The sequence below is a fragment of the Apteryx rowi genome, unplaced genomic scaffold (genome assembly GCF_003343035.1).
Source record: "Apteryx rowi isolate R43461 unplaced genomic scaffold, aptRow1 scaffold_14, whole genome shotgun sequence".
In the NCBI taxonomy this organism is placed as follows: Eukaryota; Metazoa; Chordata; class Aves; order Apterygiformes; family Apterygidae; genus Apteryx; species Apteryx rowi.
This window is the reverse complement of record NW_020447641.1, coordinates 5,086,641-5,111,420: the sequence shown is the minus strand read 5'-3', so window position 1 is coordinate 5,111,420 and position 24,780 is coordinate 5,086,641. Positions and strand designations below refer to the sequence as shown.

The window sequence follows — 24,780 nt, the reverse complement described above, 5'->3', positions numbered from 1 at the left end:
CCGCCGCCGCCGCCGCCGCCCGGGAGCTCTCGCCCGCGGAGGGCACAACCCGGGGAATAAATACCCTCTCGCCTTGTCAAGAGCAAAACACAGCCTACTGCTAAGTTTTCAAAACTTCGTTTCTGGCAGTTAAACATTAAAATGTATAAGATGTAAAAGCATTCAATATTAGTCTTTGCTGTCCTTAAGGAAAATTCCCGGTTTTGCAAACCTTTTGCAAAAGTCCTTTTCCAGGGTATGCCTTTTTAGTTCGGTCATACTTCAAATAGTAACTGCARCAATGCCTATTTCACAGTTCTTGCTTTTTCCAACTTTTCAGTAAACACTAAAGTCTCCAGCCCAGGACGCTTTAGCCACCGTTCTTACCTGGCAACAATGCTGATTTCCATCAAACTGACCGTTAAAAACCACAGCCAGGCCCCAAACTGGCTACCAGAAACCATTGCCACGCTCTGCTCCCTGCTGTTGCTGCGAAGGACCCGTCCGCGTGTGAAAGCGCCTGGCTGTCAGCCGCCCCCTCACTGCTCGCCCCACCGCCCCGGCTGCTCGCAGCCTGGCAGCACCCTCTGCTGCAGCCCGGTCTTGCAGCGTCGTTATTTGCGCCCAGGAACCCTCTCTGCGCTCTAGTGCATTTGAGGATCCCGAAGCTGTCTGTGTATTTGAGCATTAAACCTCTCAAATATGAGGTAAACAAATATTTACCTCATATTTCCTTTCCAGTGAGCTGAAGGGCAGGCCAATATTTTTCAAGTCCAAGTGCCTGAATTGATACTCCTTAATCTGTGTTAGGCACCCAAATACATGGCCTGGTTTGAGATCCTCTGAAGTTTCCAGCGAGCTGATCGTGGTCAGCTGGYGTTTTTGGGACAGAGCCAGGCATGTCCCTAGCTCCTGACTCCCATTTGTGTTCATTAACCCATGATTTCCAGCTCCTCCTCATCAAGGTGATTCTGTTGCAGACTTTACTGGCTCTGTGTAATACTTTCGATAAAAATAGCTATCGTGCATTCTGGATTTAGAATATTTAATAATAACCTTGCGCAGTGACTGAGGTGCAGTTCAAAGCCATGTGGTGTCTGGAGAGTTAGACTCCCGGATTCCTGAGCTGTGTGTGAGACAGACTGCAAGGAATGAACTTCAGGAATCAGCAAAAAGGGCATCCGGTAGAGAATACAAGAATAGAATATATTTTAGCAGATTTACTGCCAGTAACTCTTGACAGGAATTAATGGCCCAGGCAGCTGGAGGAAGACTACTCTCAGTATGAAATTCATTTCAGGAGGTCAGGATCAGTTCAGTTTCAAGAGGGGAGTCTTAGGAGTGGGTTACAGATAATTTCTTTCAAGGGAGCTGGGAGGATTGTGGGCATTGCCTTGGTTATATGAGTACGTACATGTTATTGCCACACTGAATGTGCTTCTGAGCCAAAGGAGTTTCAGAAACTGCTTACAAATGAGCGCTGCTCAAATCTTCCACCGTATCGATTGCGGAAAACATCATAACGCTGTCGCAGCTGGCGAGAAGCAGTGTTGTGACTGGCTCCAGGCTTTCTCCCCCTCAGGACCAGCCTCGTTCCCGCGTCCCGTCCCGCAGGGATGAGGCGCTGGCGCTGGCCCTTTGGCCCATCTTCACGTGCGGGTCAGGGCGGCTTTTTGGCATGGTGCGTTTACAGTGGAGCGTGAACTTGTACACCGAGCGCAGCAAGTCTGTACTTGCAACAGTAATGTTCTACAGCTGAATTTCTCAACGGGCGCTTCTTTTTAAATGCTTTTCATGCTTTTGCTTTTGAATGTTTCTATATTCTATGAGAGGAGTTTCTTAATGTGGCAAATTGGAAGTATTTCTGTAGCTTTTGTGTTATTTTTAATTCCTGTCATTTAGAAACAAATTTAAGTAATTTGGTATCAACTCTCCCCGGTAGGTGTGGTTATACAAAGATGCATGTATATGGTGCAGTTTATTATATTAAGTAATTGCACCAAGCTAAATGTATCCACATTAGAGGTTATACTGATTTAATTATGTTTGTATAAAAGTCATACTTATAACTAGTGTAGTTAAACTAGTACAAAGGCTGTAGTTAGACCAGCCCTAACTAAATCTTTCCTTGTCCTTGCTGTTCCAGCAAGAAGAGTCTTGTTTGGATTATGGTGTGTTTAAAGCTCTACTATTAGCCAGACTGTACAGTTTGGACATGATGTAATTCTTCTGCTACAGTACTGTTAATTATGTTCGATTTTCTTAAATAAAAAGTTGAAGTGACAACACTGAGGCCTTGAAAAACTTTGATTAAAACTTCGATTGCCACAAGGTGGCACTGAACACCTATGAGCACTTAGATGTTCCATGCAGCCCAGAGTAACTGCATTGTCTCTTGCTATCATTAATCCTAAAATCATAGTCTAATGATATTAGAGCACAGTGGTACAGGCAGAGACCAGCCACATACATACACTATTTGTAGCACACAAGGACTATTTAGATATAAAACATGCAGCCATCTGCCATGTTATCCACTACGTGATGTCCGTAATGTAGTCAACTGTCTTGACATCTTGGATGGGGAGGAGATGATGCAGGAGCTACGTGAAGAAATTAAATACAGTGGTTGTGCCACTAAACCTTTGCAGTTTCACCTTGCATAACTTGCAATAAATACAGGAACTACAGAGAAAACACTATAGTACAATAACATTTAGTTATCTTGGACAGTAACAAAATGTAATCACAACCATCGTAACTGGAACACTATGGCAATGCCTCTTCTATATACATTATTCTTAAATGTAAGCCTAAAATCATGATTTGTTTTCAAGAGCCAAGATTTCTTTTAAAAGGTTTAAAGGTTTTAGCACAAGTGTCTATTATTGGCTTTATTTCTAAGGACATTATAAGCTTCAAAATAAAAAGACAGCATGAAACAATACTAAATCAAATACATGTGCTTTTGGTTTCAAAATAACAGGCAAAACTACACAGTCCACAGTACAATTGACACTTTATTCCTTTGTGATGAGGATATATAGTATTGAAACTGCAAGAGTCACAAACAAATCAAAGTGCAAACCTCTATTAGAACAGATTATGGAATGTATTGATGTTTTTGGCACAAAAAGTGGGCAACTACATACTGTAACAAGATTAAGATTTAAGTTTAATGAAATCTAACACTTTTGTTTTCAGTAGTCATATTTGTGCACTGCAGAACAATACAATGTAAAACAGTGACTAACACGATTCACATGCAACTCTATACAAGTTACATCATACGTCCAGTTAAAACTTTTCTGAAAATACAAGTGAGATCCAATGATACTTTGTTCACAATCACTTAATAAATACTACCCTTCTAAGAGTCTTATCTTTTCAGCTCCCTATTAATAAAAACAAAAATAGAGAATCTTAAATAGCAAATTATTTTCCCCAAACAGTTCCATGTGAATTTTGATGTTTTCTATCAAAGTAATTTGGCTCTGACTGCACTGATCTAGTGTTTAAGAAGCTGAATGAAATCAAAAGCCATTCTTTTCGTATTTCATTCCCAACTCACTGTGAACAAACAGAAAAAGCAGATTCATTGTTCTGCATTTCACTGAACTTTTATTTTTAAAACTGGACATGGTGTTGCATATGAGCTCTGTACCTRTCTCATGGAAATCACTGAAAAATTCAGAGAATAGCTTCATAGAGTGGCATCTATTTAAGACTGAAAAAGAATATATTTGCAAGGAAAAGACAATAATGCAGAAGTGGGAGAATTCAAGTTTTTCTTATAAGGTACAATATGCATTCACATTCTCATCGCAGCGAGAGACACTGTATTCACATTCTGTTGAAGAAGAAAACCCACATATCACAACCTCTTCCTAGMCTCATAGTAATAGATAACAATATCCATGAAAGATCTATAATGAATATGGTAGCTCTTTTATTTGATCTGAGCTAAACTGATTGCTTAAAAAAAAAAAAGACCAAACAAACCAGTGATGAATAATTCAAACCCCATTGCTGAGCTATTCACCACAAGATCTTCTGTAGTGGCCTGCTATGTCATATAGCCTGACAGTTGTTATCAGATGTTTTATGTGGGCTGCCTATTAGTGTTCAGTGTCTCATCTCCTTTTTTGGTTTGGGATTTTACTATATTAATCAAGGATGATGATTTACATCAGGCATCTGAAAAATGTTCTAGTGACAAGATGTACAGGATGCCCATTAAATGCGTATGGGTTACAGCAGAAATGTTGTCACAACTGAATTCTTCGACTGGGCAACAGAAAAAATAGCAAATAGCAAGAACAACGAGCATTTGGCATGATTTTGGTTCTTAATACCATACTACAAATGCACAAACTGAAGTGCTCTTAATTTTTTTGCATTATAATGCCATCGTAAAGAATAATGCAAAAAGCAGAGAGGGGAGGGCAATCCCACCAATAAGCTTAGATGACTTTTGGCATCAGACTAAGATGTAATTCAGAGCATCTATGTTAGTAGCCTATGACACCTATCGAACCAAAGCAGGTGCGATTATATGCCTAAAGTTAGACAGTGTGAATATGTCTTGAAATCATCACCTGAGGAAATTCAGGTCCCTCAGCCACTCTCCCACTCTTTCTGTAGACTAAAATGCAGTCCTGAAAACAACGAAATCTAAATGGCAATTGGTGAAAGATCAGCCTCTCTGGAAAGTAGGATGTTTTGCAGCTCTGAGATCCAATCTTCCCATCCTTAGTGAGGATGTTCTCTCTCACTACCTCTCCCTCCCCTGAGGAGCCTGGGCGGGGGGGAATCCCTCATCACCCATTCTATTTCTTTCAAGGACACAAGATATCAACAGTGTCCACCACGAATGACTATTTTTCTCTTTTCTGGAGCAATCCTAAAAAAAGAGGATTCCCCTCTAGATATACAGTTCCTATTGACAGTCCTCCTTCTTGCTCAAAAGAAGTTTCTCAGAGCAAAAGTGGTCCCTTCCTGACATCTAGTCAAGGAGGGAGTAAATTTAGGACAGCCCGCTATGGGTTGGAATACTTTGGAGTGAACTGTGAGGAGAAGATATAGGAGTGCAGAAAAAGAAGATGGAAGGAACAGAAGAACTGAGATAACAGCAGGAAAATTCTTGCAATTAAAAGAGGAAAGTGCTTATCATGCAATAAACTAGAAACCACAGTCTGAGGAAGAGAGAGACAGGTGAAAGGTGAGAGTGGATGAAAAAAAAACACCAGAAAGTTTGAGACAAACTGAACAGAAATCCTACAGCCTAATGATGGCACATTGCTATAGTGGGATGCTCTGGCCCCAGTGAGACAAGGGAGAGGGACCGCAGTCTGCGAACGGGGTGAGGTGCAGCCAGGTCCACGGAGGTACAGACAGGCGACAACAGATTCTGCTCCGCTTTACACAACAGCTCCCACGGCTACATATATTTTTAAAAAGGTATAGCTTGCCTCTAGAAGGTCACGGTTAAATACTACAGGGTTATTTTTTGGCACAAAATCTTCTTTGTTTAATATCAAGTGGTTCTAAAATACAAGAAGCTTTACCAGATATTTAAAAACAGCCAAGGGAAGGAGGGAAAGGAGATTCCCCACTGCAATGTTTCCAACCTTAGAGCCTGACCATGCAGGTCATGCTGAAATGACGGCACGTGGCAACAGAGGAGCCAAAGGGGAAACGTGAGGCAAATCCTCGGGAACGGCACGCAGCCCTAAAAACAGCACCCTGCTGTCTGGCTGGGTAGAGACTTCCTTTGAGACATGCTCTCTTTTCACATACATTTTATTCTCTCGTCATTGATACCTCCTGTTGTCACAAGACACAATGCGTTCAGATGGCATTCAACGTATTCCGGTAGCTGCCAGGACGTATGAACTTCCTTTGCTCCACGTTAGCCACTGAGGTGAGATGTGAGTTATGCTGCTACACCGAGAGCGCAGAGGAAGTTTGTGAATATAAGTACTTGAGTTTCCTCCCCCGTGACTGTAAAAAAGCATGCAGATTTCCAAAGGATATCATAGCGTGCACTCAGTTAATACTGTTTGCTCTCCTACAGGCCATACTGACTGAGCTCCTCTGCTCACTTCCTACTGTACCTCAGCAGCATGCCACAAGTGGTTCAGGAAAGGTGGGGGAGATGCCTAGGAAGCTGATAAAATGTTCAGACTATTTGTCAGCCTCTGAAGAGTTCCCACTACTGCTTCTGTTTCTTCATCCTTAGTTTACAAATGATTCAACTAAAATTGTATGAATACAATGGGGTATACTTCATGTTACTGTGGTGAAAAAAATGTATGAGTCAGTGGGTAAGGATGTTGTGGAATTTGCTGCAAAACAAATATATTTGCTTTAGCTGAATACCACAGTAAATAGTCATGCAATTAAAAAAATAAGATGGTCATTGTTTCAAGGAAAACTGCCCCAAGGGCAGATAAAATACACATGCCAGTCTTTCAAACAACAATGGCTTCCCTTATTCATGAGCACAATCCAGGAATAACTGTCCTTCAACTGGTTCTATCACCCTTTTCTTTTGAGTTTTGCCAGTAAGTGGCCTCCAAAAGAGGAGAAAACAACAACAGAGAGACTGAAATGAAAGTTCACACAAAGAGATTAAAATAACCCCACATTCTTAGATAACTTCTGTAGTTTAACTTTTCCAAAAGCACCTCAGTCTTTCATTTTGGTGGTCAAGGTGCTCCCTGGGATCTGGCCTTTTAAACTGTTCCTCTTCTAATCTCACCCAATTGCAAGACATAGCATCAGCAGCAAATGGGGACCTGAACTTGTAGGACTTATCCGGTGTGGCTGCTCTGCTACTTCTTTTTCTGTCATTCAGGTTTCCCAGGCAAACATTGCCCTTGAACGCACCTGAAGGAGGAAGCTTTCTCCTCAGTTGCTATCTGGAGTCTGAACTCGATTCTAGCCATGATTCTGCCCAGCAGTGGCAACGTGATATGGCCAAGATGCTGAGCACAGCCTGCCATGCACTGTTCCAGCCAGTGTAAGAAAAGCTTCCCTACCACACGAGATACCAAGTTCCTGATCCCACTGAATTTTCTTCAGTCCCCACTGATACCTTGCATCACTGAAAGTAAAGAGAGAAACAGAGAAGAAAGACTGAAGAATGGAAAAAAGATTCAGAGAAAGGAGCAAGAGAAAAAAGACAGAAGGAGGAGAGAACAGTGTAAAGACAACAGAGGTGCTTGAACTTCTGTGAATTAGTTGGTTTTCATATGATTTTCACACAGAATACGTTAAATCACTAAAGCTAGGCGTTAGCCATTGTAATTGTCTTCTGCTAGCCCATGGGACTAACATACTTCAGAGTTAATGTGCCCCCCCAACAAAAACATACACCCACCTTAAATACCATCTGCAAGGACACAAAGCAAAAAATTTGTAAACAAGGGTTAGTAGCACAGTGGTACAGTAGATTGTCAATAAAAACAATAAAAGTGTGGATACAGATTCATCTACCTTGTATGTAACATTATTGCCAGTTACAAGGGAGGGACTCTGTAAACTCATAATTCTGAAGTTTTGTTAATAAGCACAGAGCAACAGGTGAGTGCCCCATCTACTTTCTCCAGCTCTGTGGTGGCTATTGGGATCAGCATGTGGTCCTTCAGCTTTTCAAAAACCTGTTTAGGAAATAAAATGGAACAGAAATCATTACATTTATGCCTTGCTATTTTCCCTTTAAGTATTTACAGAATGAATGAGCATAGATTTATYAGTGGGTGCTAAGCTGTCTCATTTTTCATAATCAACACTAACATTTTCTAGTACATGTGGCCTCCTGGCTATGGCTCTCAAAAGATTCACAGACATCACTGCTGCAGTGAGGGGAACTGTTATTACTTTCAGTTATGTAGAAGAAGCACCAGAGGCACAAGAGACTAATTAATTAAATCAGTAGCGGAGATGAAAATAGAGCCCAGGCCTCCCACTTTTCCAAAGCTGGTGTTTTTGCCAGCTGATATTTCCATTACAGAATACAACAGCCCCATTCGGGAAAGCACTGAATTTCAATTCCCGCCGACTTCCAGGAGATGCTGGGATGCTGAAGGTCTCCCAGCGGGCAGCGTGGTTAAGAAGCCGTCTCCTACCTTTGCACTTTCGGGATACTCCTCGGGGGCTCGGTGCAGCAAGACATGGCCTTTGCTTGGCACGTTTAAGTAGATGCAGTTTGCTGCAGCATCATCAGGCACTGTCAGCTTGTCGTAGCGGTGGTCGCTCATCTGTTGCATGGTCTGTCAAGAGACACAACGAGCAGCCGTTTAGACTAAATGCATTAGCAGTCCCAACAAATACAAGAACAGAAACTCTGGAAAATAGCTAACTATGATTTCCAAGTCAGCCAGGAGCCATTTTGCTAAGCAGCAAGTAAGGAGATTTCTTTTTATGTCTGCCCTTCAAGGAAGAGTCTACTAGCCCTAACTGAAATGAGCAGTAGAAAACCTTTGTAAGATGGTTCCTGTGAGTGGCAGGATTAGGCTGGGTCTTTCTGCATTTCTGTCCCAAGAAACACAGCTAGCGGGGGTCTTTTCCTTAAGGAATGCATATTGAATATGCAAAACTCCTACTTACATTGATGGGAATTGGAGGTGCTCAGCACCTTTGAAAAAAGCAGCCGTCGCTCAGTGTTTATAAAATGAGTGTGAATTAGCATAAACAGGACAGGAACAGTTCCCAGCCTGGATACCAGCCCATTCTTCATTCCTTCGAGGGACCCCTTTCTGCTTCCCGAGCAGTTGCTCTTCCACGGAGCACCTGTGCCAGGCAGGGAGGAGGCCCGGCGCAGCTAATCCCCCTTCCCAAAGGGATGGCACAATAACCTTGTCCGAACAGTAGAGCGGGCAGTTTTCAGAAGTTTGGTTTATAAATACAGGAYTCATACACAAATTCAGATCCTGGCTGGAATTTCAGAGACAGAGACTCTCAGCATATGAGAGGCCTGAGATCCCAAGTTTTGGATTAGGCCCAGCTTTTTACTAAAGATGAAAAAAGCCTGGAGACAACAAGCCTGACTCCCCATTGTATCATTCTGGCTTTACATCAGCTTCCCTCTGACAGACACCTAGAATGATGTAGAAGCGAACAAAGCTCAAAATTCCAAACTTTGGCCTTACCTAAAAACCTAAGCAAATTCAAGTGTTTCGTTTTTTCTCCTAACCCTCTTATGTTTTCACATATATTGCAAAGATGCAAATAGAAGGAAAAAGATTTTCTCAGTTAAAAATACAGTAATATTATGTTAAAATACACTAATTTTTTTAACAAAATTCTTGGACTAAATTACCTTTGCAGATGAACTGGTATAAACCCCACAGATTTACATCACATAGCCAAGAGCAGAATTTGATCTTAGGCACAGTTAAGTTTATCTTTAAATTATTTGTAAGGTCATTTGTACTGCTACTCATACATGAACAATACTACATGGAACTGAATTATTGAGAGGAGCTATAACATATGGTGAAGTAATAAAGCAGCTCACACTTGCACACCCCTGCGATAAATCCTTTATAGGCCTGGGTACATTTTGCAGGTTGTAGCCTGAGTCACCACATCCCGCGGAGAACACAAAACTTGCCATGAAGAATGCCAGGCATTCCTGAGGAAGCGTTATCAGATTGTCATTTCTTGTTTCTTCATGAGTTATGAAACTCTCCTGAATTTTCAAGGTCACATCTACCTCTGTAAAAGGTTAATGGGTATTGCGGGGGAAAAATCCCAGCACCTTTACTTCAGCGGATATACTTTTATTACAGCACTCAACATGTTCGACTTCCCTATTTATAAACGCAGCTTGTTTCTATTGTGTTGCCATGATCTGTTTTTTTAAGCTCTCTTTGATGTTGCAAACATCTAGTACCAGGTGTCGTGCCTGCACCCAGCGGAACCAGCATCAGCAGAGTCATCCTCACCTGCAGCTTCTCTTTCCTTCCCTAGGTAAGCTTTTAAGTCTTGATTAAGGAAATGCATTCTAGTAAATCTGCACGGAAATGCAGGTATCAGTAGAGGAAAAGCTACTGCCTGTATTTCACTGAGGTCTCAAACAGTTGTGCTTTCTTCAGTCCTTTTTGGTAACAGAATCCTGCTATTGTAGGTTTTCTGTAGAAACAGTTCATTTTTCAGGAATGCATCATGATTCACCATGAAGCATTTTCTCAAGAAATTACAAATGAATTCTTAAAGAGAAGGGTATAGGCTTGTCCCCCATTCTTTCATTCTGTGAAATGCTCCATGTAAGCGTATGAATAGCGAGCCGAAACGAAGAACGAGTGGCGAGGCCCTCTCTGTGCCAGCTGGGGAACAAACCAGACTCAGGAAGCCTGAGTGATGATGGAGAGGGCACGTTGGAAGGATTGTTATCAAGGGCATATTAGAAGGATTGTTTTCAAGATTAAAAAGCACAGAAGTGGTGACTGAAATAATTCAGAAACAAATGAAGAAAAAAAATGAGTGGAAAACGAGATAAGCAAGCACAAGAGTGCGAGTGCACAGCTGTGACAGTGGGAATGGGATTTCAGTTATCTGGAACAACACTGCAAGAAACCATTTGTTAGTAACTGGAGTTTTGGCAATACAAATTACTCTCTTCCATGGCTTTTAAGGTAAGAGGCAAATCACATCTGCAAGCTTTGATCCCTGTTATAGCTATGCCTGCATATTGAAGGAAGATTTCCAAAAACACTTTTCTGAGTAAAAGCATAGGCAATGACACCCTAAACTTGCCCCATAAAGAGACTGTGAATGCAGCAGAAATACACTGATACCACTTAATCAGGTTGTTTTAAAGACCCATGGTGCTTTCCATATTCCTATTATGTAAAGTCACTGAGCACATGTGCCCAATCAGATAGGACTCCAGGGCAGAAAAAGAGATAAAAGCAAGGTTCTTTGACTGTATTTTCTATCAGATGTTGCCCCCAAAATTATATTTTTCGGAAGTGACAAGTTTACCAAGATCATAGCACTCACACAATGAGTTTGTGCAGGGTTGGCTTTCTGCCCACAAACATTGTATGACCAGCTATGTTAACAGCCAGGCATTTCCCRCATACTTAGTTTTTCTGGGAATTTTCTTCAGCCTGAAGAGGGTAATTTTCTGTACATTCTCTCAGCCCTTAGTCATGCTTTCCTTACGTTGAAGTCATTCACATAGCCAGCCTAACATGCCTTTCTATAATTTTTTATAGTGTGTCCTCAGACAACTGAGGTAATGGATAAGCTAAATAATCCTAAATATGAAGCAGCAATATGCATGATGGAAAAATGTGTATGTGTTTAAGGCCTATTATCATTAATAGAGTTAATATGACCACATGTACTTTTAAAGCAGGCCAAGCTTAGTTAAAGATTTTCCCCATTCATGAGGGAGGCCCTAGTCTGAGTCTGGCTGACATCTGGGACCTATTCACATACAGATCGGTACAGGACATAGAGCTACCAAAAACATCATACCTACAGTGCACCTTATTATATCCAACAGCAAAACCAAACACACAGTGAATGTTCTTCTTCCTCAACATGAAAATGAACATCACTTGCTTAGTTTGTCCCCTTTAGCAAACTGTTCCAGGTACTTGGTCATCTTTAATGCCCTTTTCTGAAACTTTCCAGTTCTACTCTATCTTTTTTGCAATGAAAGGATCMGGCATGCAAAGTGCATGCAACATCCAGCATGCAGATGCATCACGGCTTTATTCAGTGGCATAATGACGATCCACATTTGCTTTTGTGACCACTACTGAATTGACAATTTCAACAAGCCCAGGATCCTATTTCCGTGGTAATGATTGGTCAGAACACATTATTTYGCCTGTGAAGTTCACATTGTCATTCTCCCCCTCCCTCCAGCACATCACTTTACATTTATCAACACTGAATTTCATTCACTGTTTTATTGCCCAATCTCTGTATCAAGTTCCCTCCGCACTTTTTCAAATTTAAAGTAACAATTGACACTGGGGAGAGAAAGCAGCAGTCCTAGGGTTCAGCACAAGAAAATGCAGGACAGAGAGAGTGGGCTGGAGAGAGATGCCACAGTTACATGTCTGGCCACGAAAGTCAGTCTGCTATACAAACCATGTTATTTGACAGCATTTCAGAGTTTCCCTGAAATGCAGCAGTGAGAACAGTGACCAAAAGCAATCGACCAGGCTGCCCAGAGGGGACCGAAGAGCAGAGCTGGAAACAAACAGTGGTCTTGCTTGAATGCCAGGATCTATCAGGAGTGACATGCCAGTAACATGGACAGGCAGGAGAGAGGACAGCGGCACCGAATCAATAGGAAGGGGCCAAGTCAGCCACTCTGAGTAGCATAAATCACAGAAGAAATGATCTAAGCTTTCTTGTCAGGTAAAGAAACATCTCCTAGAGATATCGAATAGAATAGAACTGAATAGAATAGAACCAAACCAAACCCTATGGATGCAAAGACAGGATCCTATGTGTACAACAGAACAGCTGTATTCTACACCTGCCTGGGGATCTATTCTAAAGCATGATGCTCCCAGTCTGCCGTGCTCAATATGCCAAATGTCTTTGGCCGTACACAGCCAGAGTGCTACTTTACCTTCCATCTGTTGCCTTATGTTCTCAACAGCTGGGCTTTGGGGCTTCTTCTCCCCTACKGCACCCTCTCCGTCATGTTTTCCAGAACACAGAGTTCTTCAGGAAACCTCTGCCCCGCTGCATTCCTTGGCTTTACCCGCCTGGGGACACCTTTTGCATGCCCACAGGTGGGACTGCATACAGCTGCGCTGCTTGGCAGCACGCCGGTGCTGCTCTGCCCCTCTGAACTACCTTGCTTTATGGCCACGCTGTTACTACCTGTCAGCTTCGCCCAAGGCCTGCTGCTAGGAAGCAGCTCATGCTTGGTGTTGCTTTCAGTCAAGCAGTCTAGAGGATGAACACCCTGTCTTTTGGAACAGGAGAGAATAATCAAAGAAAAAAAAAAAGAAGCAAAGGAATAGAAACATGAGTCCCCATTTATGCAAATCAAAATTACATCTTAGTCAGCCTTTGTCCCAGCTCCTGTGACTGACAGCCTTACTAGTGATGACAGATATGTATTTACAGGGACATTTTCCTTGTCTTTAAAATGAAAAAAAGACTAATACAACAGTTTTATCCTATAAATTAATTGCTATCCTTTTAATCTGTATCTTCCCAAAAGACTAGATTCTGCTGCCAATAGGTAAACTGAGCACCAATGATGGTGGTAGGCAGTAAGTTTAATACAACATCTAACTCTTAATTAGAAAAAAACCCAAACCCACAACTAGGTGCCTTGTTAAAGTACCATGTCACCTGGTACCCAGTGAGGACCTGTGATCTCTGAGATGCTGTACACCCCTAATTCATAAAGTAATGGAAAATCAGGAGGAGCTAAAAGTATGCAATATCTCATTGGGTTTGACCCAGAGGAAACAAATATGAGCTAAAGGAAAGTGTACAGAATTTTACAAATTGGCTAATTTTCCTATCTATAAGGTTGAGAGCAGCAAATGTCTCATGGAATTTTTAAAAAAATTATATTTGGGAGCAAGTTGTCAATTGTTCTCTGGATTTCACTGACCTCTTTCTTTGTTGCTGCATTACGCAAAAGTCAGCATTCATCTGCACTTTCTGCTAATTCCCTACCTGAAGTCATCCTCTTTGGGTTATTAATAGTAGTAATAATTTCCATAGCAACCCATTGTGATATCGTAAATAGAGGATTATGACTTCATGCAGGGAATAGGCAGAGGCACAAATGATGGATTCTTAAGGAATAAGAGATAATGCTTTCATGCAAACTTCTGTATTACTAGAAAAGAAAGACACTATATAGACAGTAGGAAGAGCAGATTTATAAGAGCCTTTTCATACAGTCCAGGGGGTACGGGCTGCTCTGTAAGAACACAGGATGTATGAAGTTTTCACTTAGGTGCCTATTCTGAAGTTGCTTTTGTGGTACAGAGCTAGGAATTCCTTAGCTTTTATGCAGGCACTATAACCCTGCTCTAGTGGAGGAAAACAGTATTCTGCTTTTTAAAGCTGGCACACCACAGAGACTTCAGTTATACAAGACATAGTAAGAACAAAAGGCATTAAATCACAGGAATGGGGGTGACTCTGCCAATGCTATAACAACTTCTTGCTCCTAAGTCTCTGAAAGTACTGCTCTGATCATGGGTTTGGATACAGGCCAAGGGCCTAGTTGCCCAAGAGAGACTTCTTTCTATTTTATCCTTAAGATGGGGTTTTGATAAGCCTCCCTTGACCTCTGTCAAAGCAGCGTACTGAGCTGCATTTGTAATAGCGTCCTCCACGGAATAATTTAGGAGCTGAATGAACAGTTCCACTCCCATTAGAAGATACTGAATGGGAGAGTCAAGGACCAGGCAAAGCATTAATGTCATTGGTATCTTTTACTGAAGGGGGGTAAAAAAGAGAAAGATATTTGCTGAAGTCATACTATTCCACTACTATATATATTACAGTGCATTCCAGACCATAATGAAATCTCACAGACTAATGAAGTCAGAGTCCTGGATACCTAGAGTGAATTCTGAAATACAGATGTCACCACTGCTTGGAGTCCCTTTAGGACAGGTCTGTACTGAGGAAAGAAACGGTTACAAGTTCAGTTGTACGAAACGCTCTGCTGTCACAGCTCCACCTAGCAAGGCAATCTGCAGCGGAGCCAGCTGGCCACATTCACAGGCTACCCTGTTTCATTTGCACCCATTCCTTGGGAATGACCGAAGCCCGTACACTGAGGCTGAGAACTGCAGCTAAGAATAAGCTACTTTCAGGTAAAAATCCAGATGTTTCACTTGAAACTAAAATTTATTCATTTATTCTCAGCTCCTGGAGAGGACACCCTGGATACAGTCAGCCGCACAGACTCAGCTCAGGCCATACCATGGGATTGGTGCTCTCCGCGTTGCAGTCCTCAGCCCTAGGACCATGCCAGGTTTCCCACTGCCAGACCTTTCTTCCACAACCCCCACTCTCTTCCGAGATCAGCCAGCAATCACCAGGCACTGTGCACCCCACATTACCCCAGTGAGCAATGGGGTCAGCTGCCTTGGCACCTAAGCTTTCATTAGCAGTCCTATGAGGAAACCCTGGGATTAATGCTCGGCAGAGTGCCTAACATCAGAGCCTACCCAAAGTACAACCTAATTTCCCAGCGGATGAGAGAACAACTTCATTAGCAAGCATTTGCTACAAATAAAAAATGTACCACTTGCAAGAGAACATCTGAGGTTGCCAAAGCTGGAAACAACACATATGGCTCTAAAATCCTATGGGATTGTTACCGAGTTATCCAAAGGATGACACAGAAGGGTTTGATCCTAGACAAGTTTCTTAACTGAGAACTCTGTCATCCACAGCCTCTGGTCAAGTCTTCACTCACCATGGAAAGCAGAAGGTATTTGCACTCTACAGTGAGAGAAGGCTATTTCAGGGTATCTATACTTCACCAATCAACACAAATATCCAAAGGACACAAACACAGGATTTTCAGAATTTTAGTGAGAAAGAATTGCGTAATTGATGCTAACTGTGTCACTGTTCCCATCATAATCTTGCTTAGCATTTGCCTTTGCTACTGAAACCTCAACTGGATTATGTCATGGGCCAGTTCCTGTTCATCTGCCGTCTCAGCCAGACCCAAGGCTGCGGCCCTTGACACGGAAAAAGCAGGGCAGCGAGATCTGCTGGAACCAGTCCCCTCCCTACGCTGGTGCAGGCCTGGTGTGCCTGCCGTGGCATTCACGGTAAAGTTYGCTGCCTCAGTGACACCCAAAGGTGACATGTCTGGAGGAAATCCTGGCTCACTGAGTGAACAGAAAAAATAATCCTAGGCTTTATCCACTCAACATTTAGGGGAAATATTCAATTATGGAATTATGAATGGGATTAACTGCAAGATGGACATAAATGCATGCTGAAAACAGCAGAGGGAAGTTAAAGTTTCAGCTGTGATATCCACTGCAGGCAATGGTAATTTATGTAGTTAATTTGTCTTTCTTTTTTCACCCAGTTTCCTGGAGTGTTGCTTTTCAGCTGCAGTCCAAATACTTATTCTGTATTTGCAAGAGCCTGAAGAGGATTTCATGGTCAAAATGTCACTTCTGATTTAATATCTGCTTCTAGCATGTGTTCTATAATCCTAAACTTTGTGCAGTCATTTTATAGTTCACTTGCAGCATTTACATTACATAGATAGCACTAAACTCACAATCCATTGCACTCTGTTACACTTGAGCACCAGATAAATTTTTTTTTCTATCCTTTAAGAATTGTACAGATACATGAGTTGCAATATTAAGAACAATCAGGAAAAATTGCCATCTTTCAGACAAGGTCTTTACTAGAAAAAAAACAATTTCAGATACAAAATATTAGCATAGCATGACAGTTCATTTATTGCCTAACAAGGCATGCTACAAAATGAAAGCAACTGAACTACCATGGGTGCTCAAAGCAGCTTAATCACCTTGCTTGTAGGATTGCATTTCTAGAGCAGACATGAAAAATGGCAACAACAAAGAAGTTGTTTAAAATAACAAACCATCAAATAAAATAGCAGCATTCTGTGCTGTCACAGGCAAATGACTTAGTAGAAGCTCGGGGGACGGTATTGCTATACAGACCCGCGATGGCTAACAAGAGGAGTAGCTGACAGGTTACACAGCACAGCTATAGTTCAATCAATCTGGTAAAATCCAGGCAGCAGCTTTTGATTCTGAGTATCAGCACCTCATAAAGATCCTACTGCAATTTTTCTTCTACAAGATTGTTTATTACAGACCAGAATGCTTTTCTCCAGAGGTAGGTGAACAAATATAAAAATCGCTCAGGTCAAAAAAGCAAGAATTCAAAAGTTAGACAAATCTAGTGATAAACACTACCAATGCTGTCATTTCTGAGACAGATGCTCTATTCATTTATTTGTTTTCAAAGCATTTCTCTGAAGAGATTTAGCGTTCCACATCTTGGAGGAACAGCTACAAGTTCCCCAAGGTTAGAACGGCTTTTGATCCAACTCACCGAGCAAAGAATACACTCGTGGTAGCCTTGTATTTTGCTCCCCCTTTTATGTGATTGCCTGATTTAACCTCTTGGTTTCCAGTGAGCCAGAGCGGGAGAGTGGGCACGTGCTTTGGCCTCGGAACCACAGCTCTAAGGGCTTAAAAGTTTCTAACCTCAACTTGTAGCGTGTAAGCAATACGTGTATGACTGCTACACAAACATAAATTTAGCAGGTACTGCTAAACCTCTGATGCAGAGAAATACACCGAAATCTACTGAAAACTGACACAGCTGTTTTCTTTTTTTAAAAACTATCCACCAATAAACAATGCTAGATTACCTTGTTAATTGTGATTTTCTGTTCAAGATGCATCTGCTTCTCACTGTACCTTCATTAATGCTGGTATTTACTTGACAGCAAGTTACCAACATCTGTTAATCATCTTACCCAAAAAATAATTTTGGCTACAATAGCTAAATTGATGCACTGCAACATGATTAGCCGAGCTGTGCAAAAGGCCTTAATCATACAGGGGAGTTCTCAGATTAGCACTGGCTCAAGTTCAAATTGCAGCTCTGAGCAAGCAGTATTGTACTTGAATTTTGCTCATGTTTATAAACACTGTATACAAGTGTAGGGTTGTCTGGATATTTGCGAACGTTATCAGGCTGCTGCTCACAATGCATTTCCAGTTTGAGCCTGACTATTTGGGAGAGTGCATATTTCATAGGGAAGGACACACGGCACTCGCCATCCCAGACTAAATCAATCTTACAACATCAGGAACATCAGACCTTTTCAACTAAACCCGTTTGCAATGAATTTCCCGGGGGTGAACACAGGGGAGCTGCGGCTAGGAGTGTACTCTGAGAGCTTCATGCAGTGATTTCTAAGACAAGAGTAAATTCTGCGGCTTGTTTAGCCAAAGGAGCACCTTAAAGCGAGGCCAAGGGAGCACCTCATCGCTCCCGAGCTCCCCAAGCTCGCCCGGGGCTCAGCAGGTGCTGCCCTGGCCCTGCACTGCAGCCAGGCTGCACCTCTCCAACAGCCGCTTCCCTTTGCTCTCTGATTCAGCCGGTGTCCAGCAGGGGAGATCCTGAGCACATTTGAAATGCTGATTTTATCTTAGCTGTGGACTGACAAGATCTTAAATCTTGAATTGTTACAAGACAAAAAAGAAAAAAAAAATCTCTGCCCAGTTCTGTAATAAAAAAAAGCATAAAAACTATGCTGTTGGGAAGTGTGAAGTTCTAGGAATATGTCCATGCAGAAAATGTGTAAGGCCTGAAAAGCAAACATGTTATGAAATACAGCAGCATGGCAATAAGCATGAAAAGTCTCCCAGGACTCTATCTTGCAAACATTTAAGGATGTGTTTAATTAATAAATGGCAGTAGCTTACTGAAGCTAAAGAGGTGTATGAGATATGCAGGATAGGTTCCAAAGCCCTTTTGGGCCATGTAACGCTGATTTCAGAGTTATATTATTTCTGTTGTAGTGGTTCTGCATGGCCCAACAGCCCCCTGATTCTGATCAGTACCCTTGGGCACAAATAGCAGTACTCTTCTTCAAAATAAATTATGCTTTACAATCAGAGCAAGAGACACAAGTCAGGTTGTTTAAGCTGCATTTAACTAAGTGGATTTAAGATAGCTTTCTTAAACAGAGCTATCTCTACTCCTCCCCATTCACTGTAAGGTACACACAGCTGGATTCCTCCACGCATTAGTGATCACGTCCTATCAGAGAGGGTTCTGTAGTACCAAAGAGCAAAGCCTGCATTTATTGTTTTATTTACTTGCGAAAGAACCAGTATAATCTGAAAATTTGCAACTTGCTGCCATCACTGAACAAGTAAACTTTGGTTTAACCTTTGAAGGCAAGCCCTGATAGAAATGCCTAAGACATTTAGCTGTAACACTTTCAGACATAGTCTGGCTTACCTGTGTCTCAAAACAAAGAGTGTAGGATGGTAGGTCCTGATTTGTCAGAAGGACAAATTTCCTCAAGATTCAATTCAGGAAAAATCTCAATGGCACTTTGCTGTTTTGGTGCCTCAGCCAAACCTTCTGGTACAACGCATCAGTGCCTGCAGCTGTGCATATGCAGAGATGCCAGTCTCTGGGGTGAGCTGTCTCATTACCCATGGCTGTAAGGAGATTCATGGCCTCAGGTGCCTCGGTGCCTAAACCTCAGCAGAACTTAATTTGGTAGGTTTACTCTGAACACACCCAGCACACAGGAAGGCCACTGAGCCAAGTGCAAACCACAGCAGCAATAAACATTTCCCTTTATGGCGGTAGTATAGTGGCTACCTGCTGCACAATAGTTTATGGGTTAGAAAGTCAGCCGACACAGCGCAGGACTGGATTCAAGAGGCCTCTTAGTCCCTGGGCCAAACCCAAGGCTCCCACTCTAAAGGAGAATGTTTGGAGACTCACATTAACAGCAAGGCTCAGATAAGACAGTTCTCCCTCCTCTCTTYTGAAGCCATGCTGTTATGGGAAATGCATGGGACCAGAGAGAAAAAGAGCAAACAGAAAGGAACTTGACTTTGCAGCCACGTGATGAAGGATGGAGGGAAGGGGTGTCCTGGACTCTAGTCCCTGCTGCCAGAATTATTTCCTGTTTTTGTCCATAAAGTCTATACTGTAAAACGCAGATACAGGTCATCTTTGCAGCAGGGATCAGATCCCTCTCCCTTCACCTTTGTGCTGAACCTTTTACTTTTCCTCCAGCATTTTCAAAAGCCATCATGTCTCCTCTCCTGTTCACTCATGGCAATGTCTGAGGTGACCATCTCCTACTGCTCTGACCTACTGTCTCCTCCATCTCTCCTTTCACCAGATTATCACCATTTGGTCATCAAAACTCTAAGCAGTAACCTGTATAATCCATTTTATAAATTACTGTAGGTAGCTAAAACCAAATGAACATCACTGTTCTCTTGCCAGGTATTAACATTCTTTATGGTTTCACATACAGGAATCCCTGAGATGTAATGATTTCCTCTTTCATTGATACATATCTATTTTAAAATTCCAGCATCCTTGAGCAGAGATAAAAACAACATTGGTTGTTTAGGAGATTTTCTTATGCACTTTACCTTGAGGGCTTTCTGTGCAGCTTCACTTGATCCGATAGCAATCAGGTTTGGTCCAGCCATGCTGCAAAAACTCTTTAGATGCAAAGAATCGTGAACGGGGACTGTGGAGACAGCATAATCCTGTATGGGAGCAAACAACAGCTCCTATAAATATTTTTAAATTGTCCTAGTTCCATAATTATATTGAGACATTCCATAATTAATTTTACTCTCTGCAAATTAACAACAGCAACATATCCCAGGGCACAGTGTCAACTGTTTAAGTATGACATACCCCTCTGGACCAGCTTGTCTTGTCTTGTGCACTGGAGTAAAATCCAGAACATGTTTCAAATATTACTATTGTTGCAACTGTAAAGAAATACATTAAAATGTGTAATTAAACACTATGTACATAAAAACTCTCCAGGGACCAGCAATAAGAACACGTTGCTATATATCATTAAGCTTCCCAGATCTAAAACATGAATGCTGATATGCTCTCAGATGACCATAGCCTCCCACTATCCAAGTTACTCTTACGCAACGACCTCACATTTCAGATCCAACTTTAACCTCTGTCAGTTAAAGGACGTTCAAACCTTTTCAGTAAGTTGGGCTATTTTTCTTTTATATAAGTCCCAAATAAATCACTTAAGAGTATGATTTCAGGCTTTTGTTACCAAACATCTTGGCCAGTATAATTTTTAAATTGGTTCAGTGGATCATAACTTATATTTCCTGTGACGTGAATGAATCTACAAACCTTAAATGTGTCAGCCAGAATTTCTGCTCCACGTTGATTTGTCCGCCTAGACAGACCCACAAAAAATTCTCTGCCTGAAATGAAAAAATAACAATGGAGGGCAGAACAATTACAGCCTCTTTTTTTTTTTAAGCTGTCCAAAAGATCACATCAGCAGCACCTTCACCAGAACATACACATTTTAAAAACAGGACAGTTTCAGAGACATTTTGAAACAGTCCTTTATAATTTTCTTTCTTTCTTTTCTCAAATTGAGTAATAAAACTGAAAATTATCTTAAAATTATGCAACCTGTAATTGCATGCTGATAATTTAAAGTGATTATCTTTTTCCAGAAGAAGCATTTCATTAGAAGCATAAATAGCTTCCTCTTCTAAAGCTCTGCAATGGTCATTGAGTGAGGAAAGTGAACAGCTGGGCTGGATTAGTACGGTACTGACTGACCATTTCCCCCTCCCTCTGTGGCTTCCTCTGCTCTCGAAGGCAGCTATACAGACACGGGCATCCTCAAGCTTCAGAGGGAATCAATGCTGGATCTGCACCATGCTAGAAAAGCCTTCTTTTTCAGTCTGCCTCTTTTGAGACCCTTCTTCCCCCTTTGTGAATTAAGGCAAGCAGCCTGTCTACTGTGATGCTGATCAAAACAAACAGGCTCATTCAGCACAGGCGGGAGCAAATGTATACACAGTCAATGTGAGAAAATGCCTAATGGGTTTAATGACATAAAAAACACAGTCAGTATCTTCACCTTTGAAGTCAGCCATGCATGTAAGTTGTCTAGCGCATGACATCTGGCAGGCAACTCCACCACTTTCTCCATAAACTAAAAATGCATTTTTTTTGTATGTGATTCATTGAACCAGTGACAATTGTCTGGATCAAGCTTTTACAATTCCTGAAAATGAGTCTGTGTGAACGTAGCTACTTGTAATAAGAAATATGAAACAACTGCAGTCAGTTGACTACTGACGGCATTTTTCTTATTGGCAATTTACAAGCTAAAATAAAATGTGTATGCACAGTACTGTTCTTTGTACTGTATGTATTGCTAGTTCATTTACTCAGGCATTAGTCAGGATATTGAGTGTTGCATTGAAAATTCATCTGTCAGCTACCTACATGACATTCAGTAAACAATTGATTTAACAAACTACATGAATGACATTTTATTAAGCAGTCAACAGATAACATGCGGTTTCTAGGCAATTGGAATACATAAACGGCAAATTCACTACTATTTACCTGTAAACAGGACGTCTCCACCATCCAAGGTTGCATTTTCATCTACCATCTCTATCATATTGAGGTTAAGACCTTCTAGTACTCTCTTCATGGCTTCGACCTATTTAAAAGAAAGTTGCTGAGACTATTACTCGGTCTGTACATTTGAAAAACTTACAAAAAAGCCTAACTGAAATGGAAATCTTTAATAAAAATGTCAGTCAATAAACACACCTTTAGCAAGATGGATGGCAGGGTATTTTGCATCCCTGCACATCACAGTGCCCAGACTCTCTCCAGAGCCCTCTGTGGTCTGGAGGGGATGGGGGTGTAAATTAGCAGCGGTCTGGTTCTTGCCTTTAGCACGGCGCATCCAGAGGACACAGAGGGGTGCCAGCTGCCTGCTAATTCTAGTCCCTCTGCACAGTAATACTAGCTCTTGCAAAAGCCTGTTCGTTAGCTTTGAGCAGGAAAAAGCAATGACAGAGAAGTGACACTTTCTCCTTCTTTACTGCTCAGATGCGAGACATGGCTCTACCGACCCCAGAGGCAGAGGCTCTACCCTGGGCCTCCCTGTAATAAGGGAAAAAACTTCAAATCAGTAAATGTTCATTTTCTTTATAAATTTTCAGCTGTACTGAACACTAGTTTTCGATGTGTTTTTGCACTACCATGGTAYGGAATCGCAAGAGCTCCCTCGCGCCTGTGTTTCTAAGGCTGGGCACTTGGCCGCTCCCTGCGCAGAGCCCTGCACACGGCAGGCAGCCAGGGGCAGGCTAGACCTTACGGCAACAGCCTGGGGCTGCCCTGATCCCTTTCCTGCTAAAAGGTTTATAGCAGAGTCTATAGCAGAGCCGGGGAATTCTACTTCGTTATGTTCCTTCTTTCCCAGTCAGAGGTTGTTAAGGATGTGTAGTGCTGAAGCTGTCTCTACAGAGCATCATGTCATCAGCCATCCTTGCAATCCTGGTATCTGGTTATCCAAAAGGAGCGTCTGCATGCAACAAATCACTCACAGAAGCTAATGACTACAACTCGCAGGATGTCAATACAAATAAAACCTCATCCACAGGAACGTGAGACGTCTGATCGCACACAGGAGCATCTTTGCGTTCACTGAAACCTCACTGCTGTGTTTAACTAGAGCTACCTCGCAAGTAATAACAAATGCAGATGACACAACGAAAGTCCGTTAGCTCTAATCTTTGCATGTCCCACAGGTTCTTTATCTATTTAACATGATACTTTGAGCATTTCTACAAGAACCACAGGAAGCTGATATGGGTGACAGGATCCTGTCTCCCAGCACCGCATGACAACAGCAGTGACTCTGCTGGCCCTGGGTCTCAGGCTCTGCCAAGCTATACGTGGCAGAGCACAGAAAGGAGAGCTGATGGTGACACATCCTTCCCATGAGCTGCAGCAGTCTCAGGGCACTAGCAGCATACACTTTTGTTGTCATAGTCTTTTCAGAGCTGTTCTGTCTCCAGGGAGTAAGCTGGGGGGCAGACACGATCCAACTACACCCATGTTCCCCAGTCATTCCCATGACGAGGCTCTGTGGAGTTTGAGTCGTCCCATGTACCTCTGGAGCCAAAGCCCTAGAGTTGAGAGGAGGCCATCCCTGTGGACTGCCAGGACAGCTGATGGGGATAGATAAGCTGGGTGCATCATCTTATCTAAGATCTGATTTGCTCTCTGGAGGTGCCTCTTTCTCTCTGTCCCGTTCTCACACTCTAACAACTTTACAAAAAAGCCTAGGCCAACCACATTGCTAAACTAGGTGCCTCAATTCAAAGTTTAATGGGAAGAAGGCAGGTCTTTGTGCCACCTGGACAATGCTGATGGGTTATGCAGCAACAGGGAACTGTACTCACGAGCTATCCAAGACCAAGGGACTAGGTCCTCCATGTAGGAAATCCCCCCGCATCCCCTAGCCGTTCCCCCTCTAGGGCTTGGACACTCAGACTGGAGTGTGCCTGCAGCACACCCATTACAATTACTAACATTTCTCTTTGATCCTTTGTCTTTCTCTTGATGCTAAAATGATTTCAGGCTGAAACTTTACACTCAAGGGTCTCCAGGCTGAAACACTATTTATGTTTCCATTCAGCTGTGCTTAAACCTTACTAGTAAGGCTTAATCTTTCTTTCTACTCTTGTTGCTCTATCTCCAGTGATCTTTAAAATTAAGTTTAAAAGGAAAACTGGATCCGTGTGGTATTTTAAAAATAAATGAGAAACAGCTGGCTTAATATTTGAAAACTAACTTGTACAAGCACAGCAACATTTCGTAACATCCATGAACCCTCTGATACAGGAATGACTTCTTTTGTCTGTGAAGCCTGGCAGTTTTTACTATGCTGGCACTATGTGCCTAAGAGCCGTGAGACCCCAAAGAAGAGAAAATTGCTTTACATGGAAAAATACAGTTGTGGTGTTATGCAAGAAGGCTCCCAATCCAAGAGCACATAGACTTGATATTTGTGCCAGAGTGAAGCAGACCAGCAAACTCATGACTGGGCATAAGGATACCCTGGCACTAGAACACGCACACTCCAGCCACAGGCATGGGAGTAAATAAACATTCCCATCAGCTGGGATTATTTAAGGCAGATTGCCAAARCTCAGGAAAAAGAAAAAAGAATCACCCAGCCTGTTCTGT

The 24,780-nt window shown here is 42.1% G+C and overlaps 1 protein-coding gene across 1 annotated transcript; it reads right to left on the bottom strand.

The window, feature by feature from the left end:
* Positions 1–2,981: 2,981 nt before the first annotated feature.
* On the bottom strand, positions 2,982–22,237 carry DDAH1 (dimethylarginine dimethylaminohydrolase 1). Its single transcript, XM_026057672.1, has 5 exons — positions 22,138–22,237; positions 20,896–20,969; positions 20,151–20,270; positions 8,112–8,255; positions 2,982–7,643 (listed from the first exon to the last, which is right to left on the bottom strand). The coding sequence occupies exons 1-5, from the start codon at positions 22,226–22,228 to the stop codon at positions 7,527–7,529; spliced, it is 546 nt and encodes a 181-aa protein (XP_025913457.1). The 5' UTR covers positions 22,229–22,237; the 3' UTR covers positions 2,982–7,526.
* Positions 22,238–24,780: the final 2,543 nt, after the last annotated feature.

Coding starts and splice junctions, on each gene's coding strand:
- DDAH1 (XM_026057672.1), bottom strand. CDS start 22,228: ATGAAGAGAGTACTAGAAGGTCTTAACCTCAATATGATAGAGATGGTA. Junction 20,970..22,137: donor TGGAGACGTCCTGTTTACAG/GTAAATAGTAGT, acceptor TTTTCATTTCAG/GCAGAGAATTTTTTGTGGGT. Junction 8,256..20,150: donor CTGCACAGAAAGCCCTCAAG/GTAAAGTGCATA, acceptor GTCTCTTGACAG/ACCATGCAACAGATGAGCGA.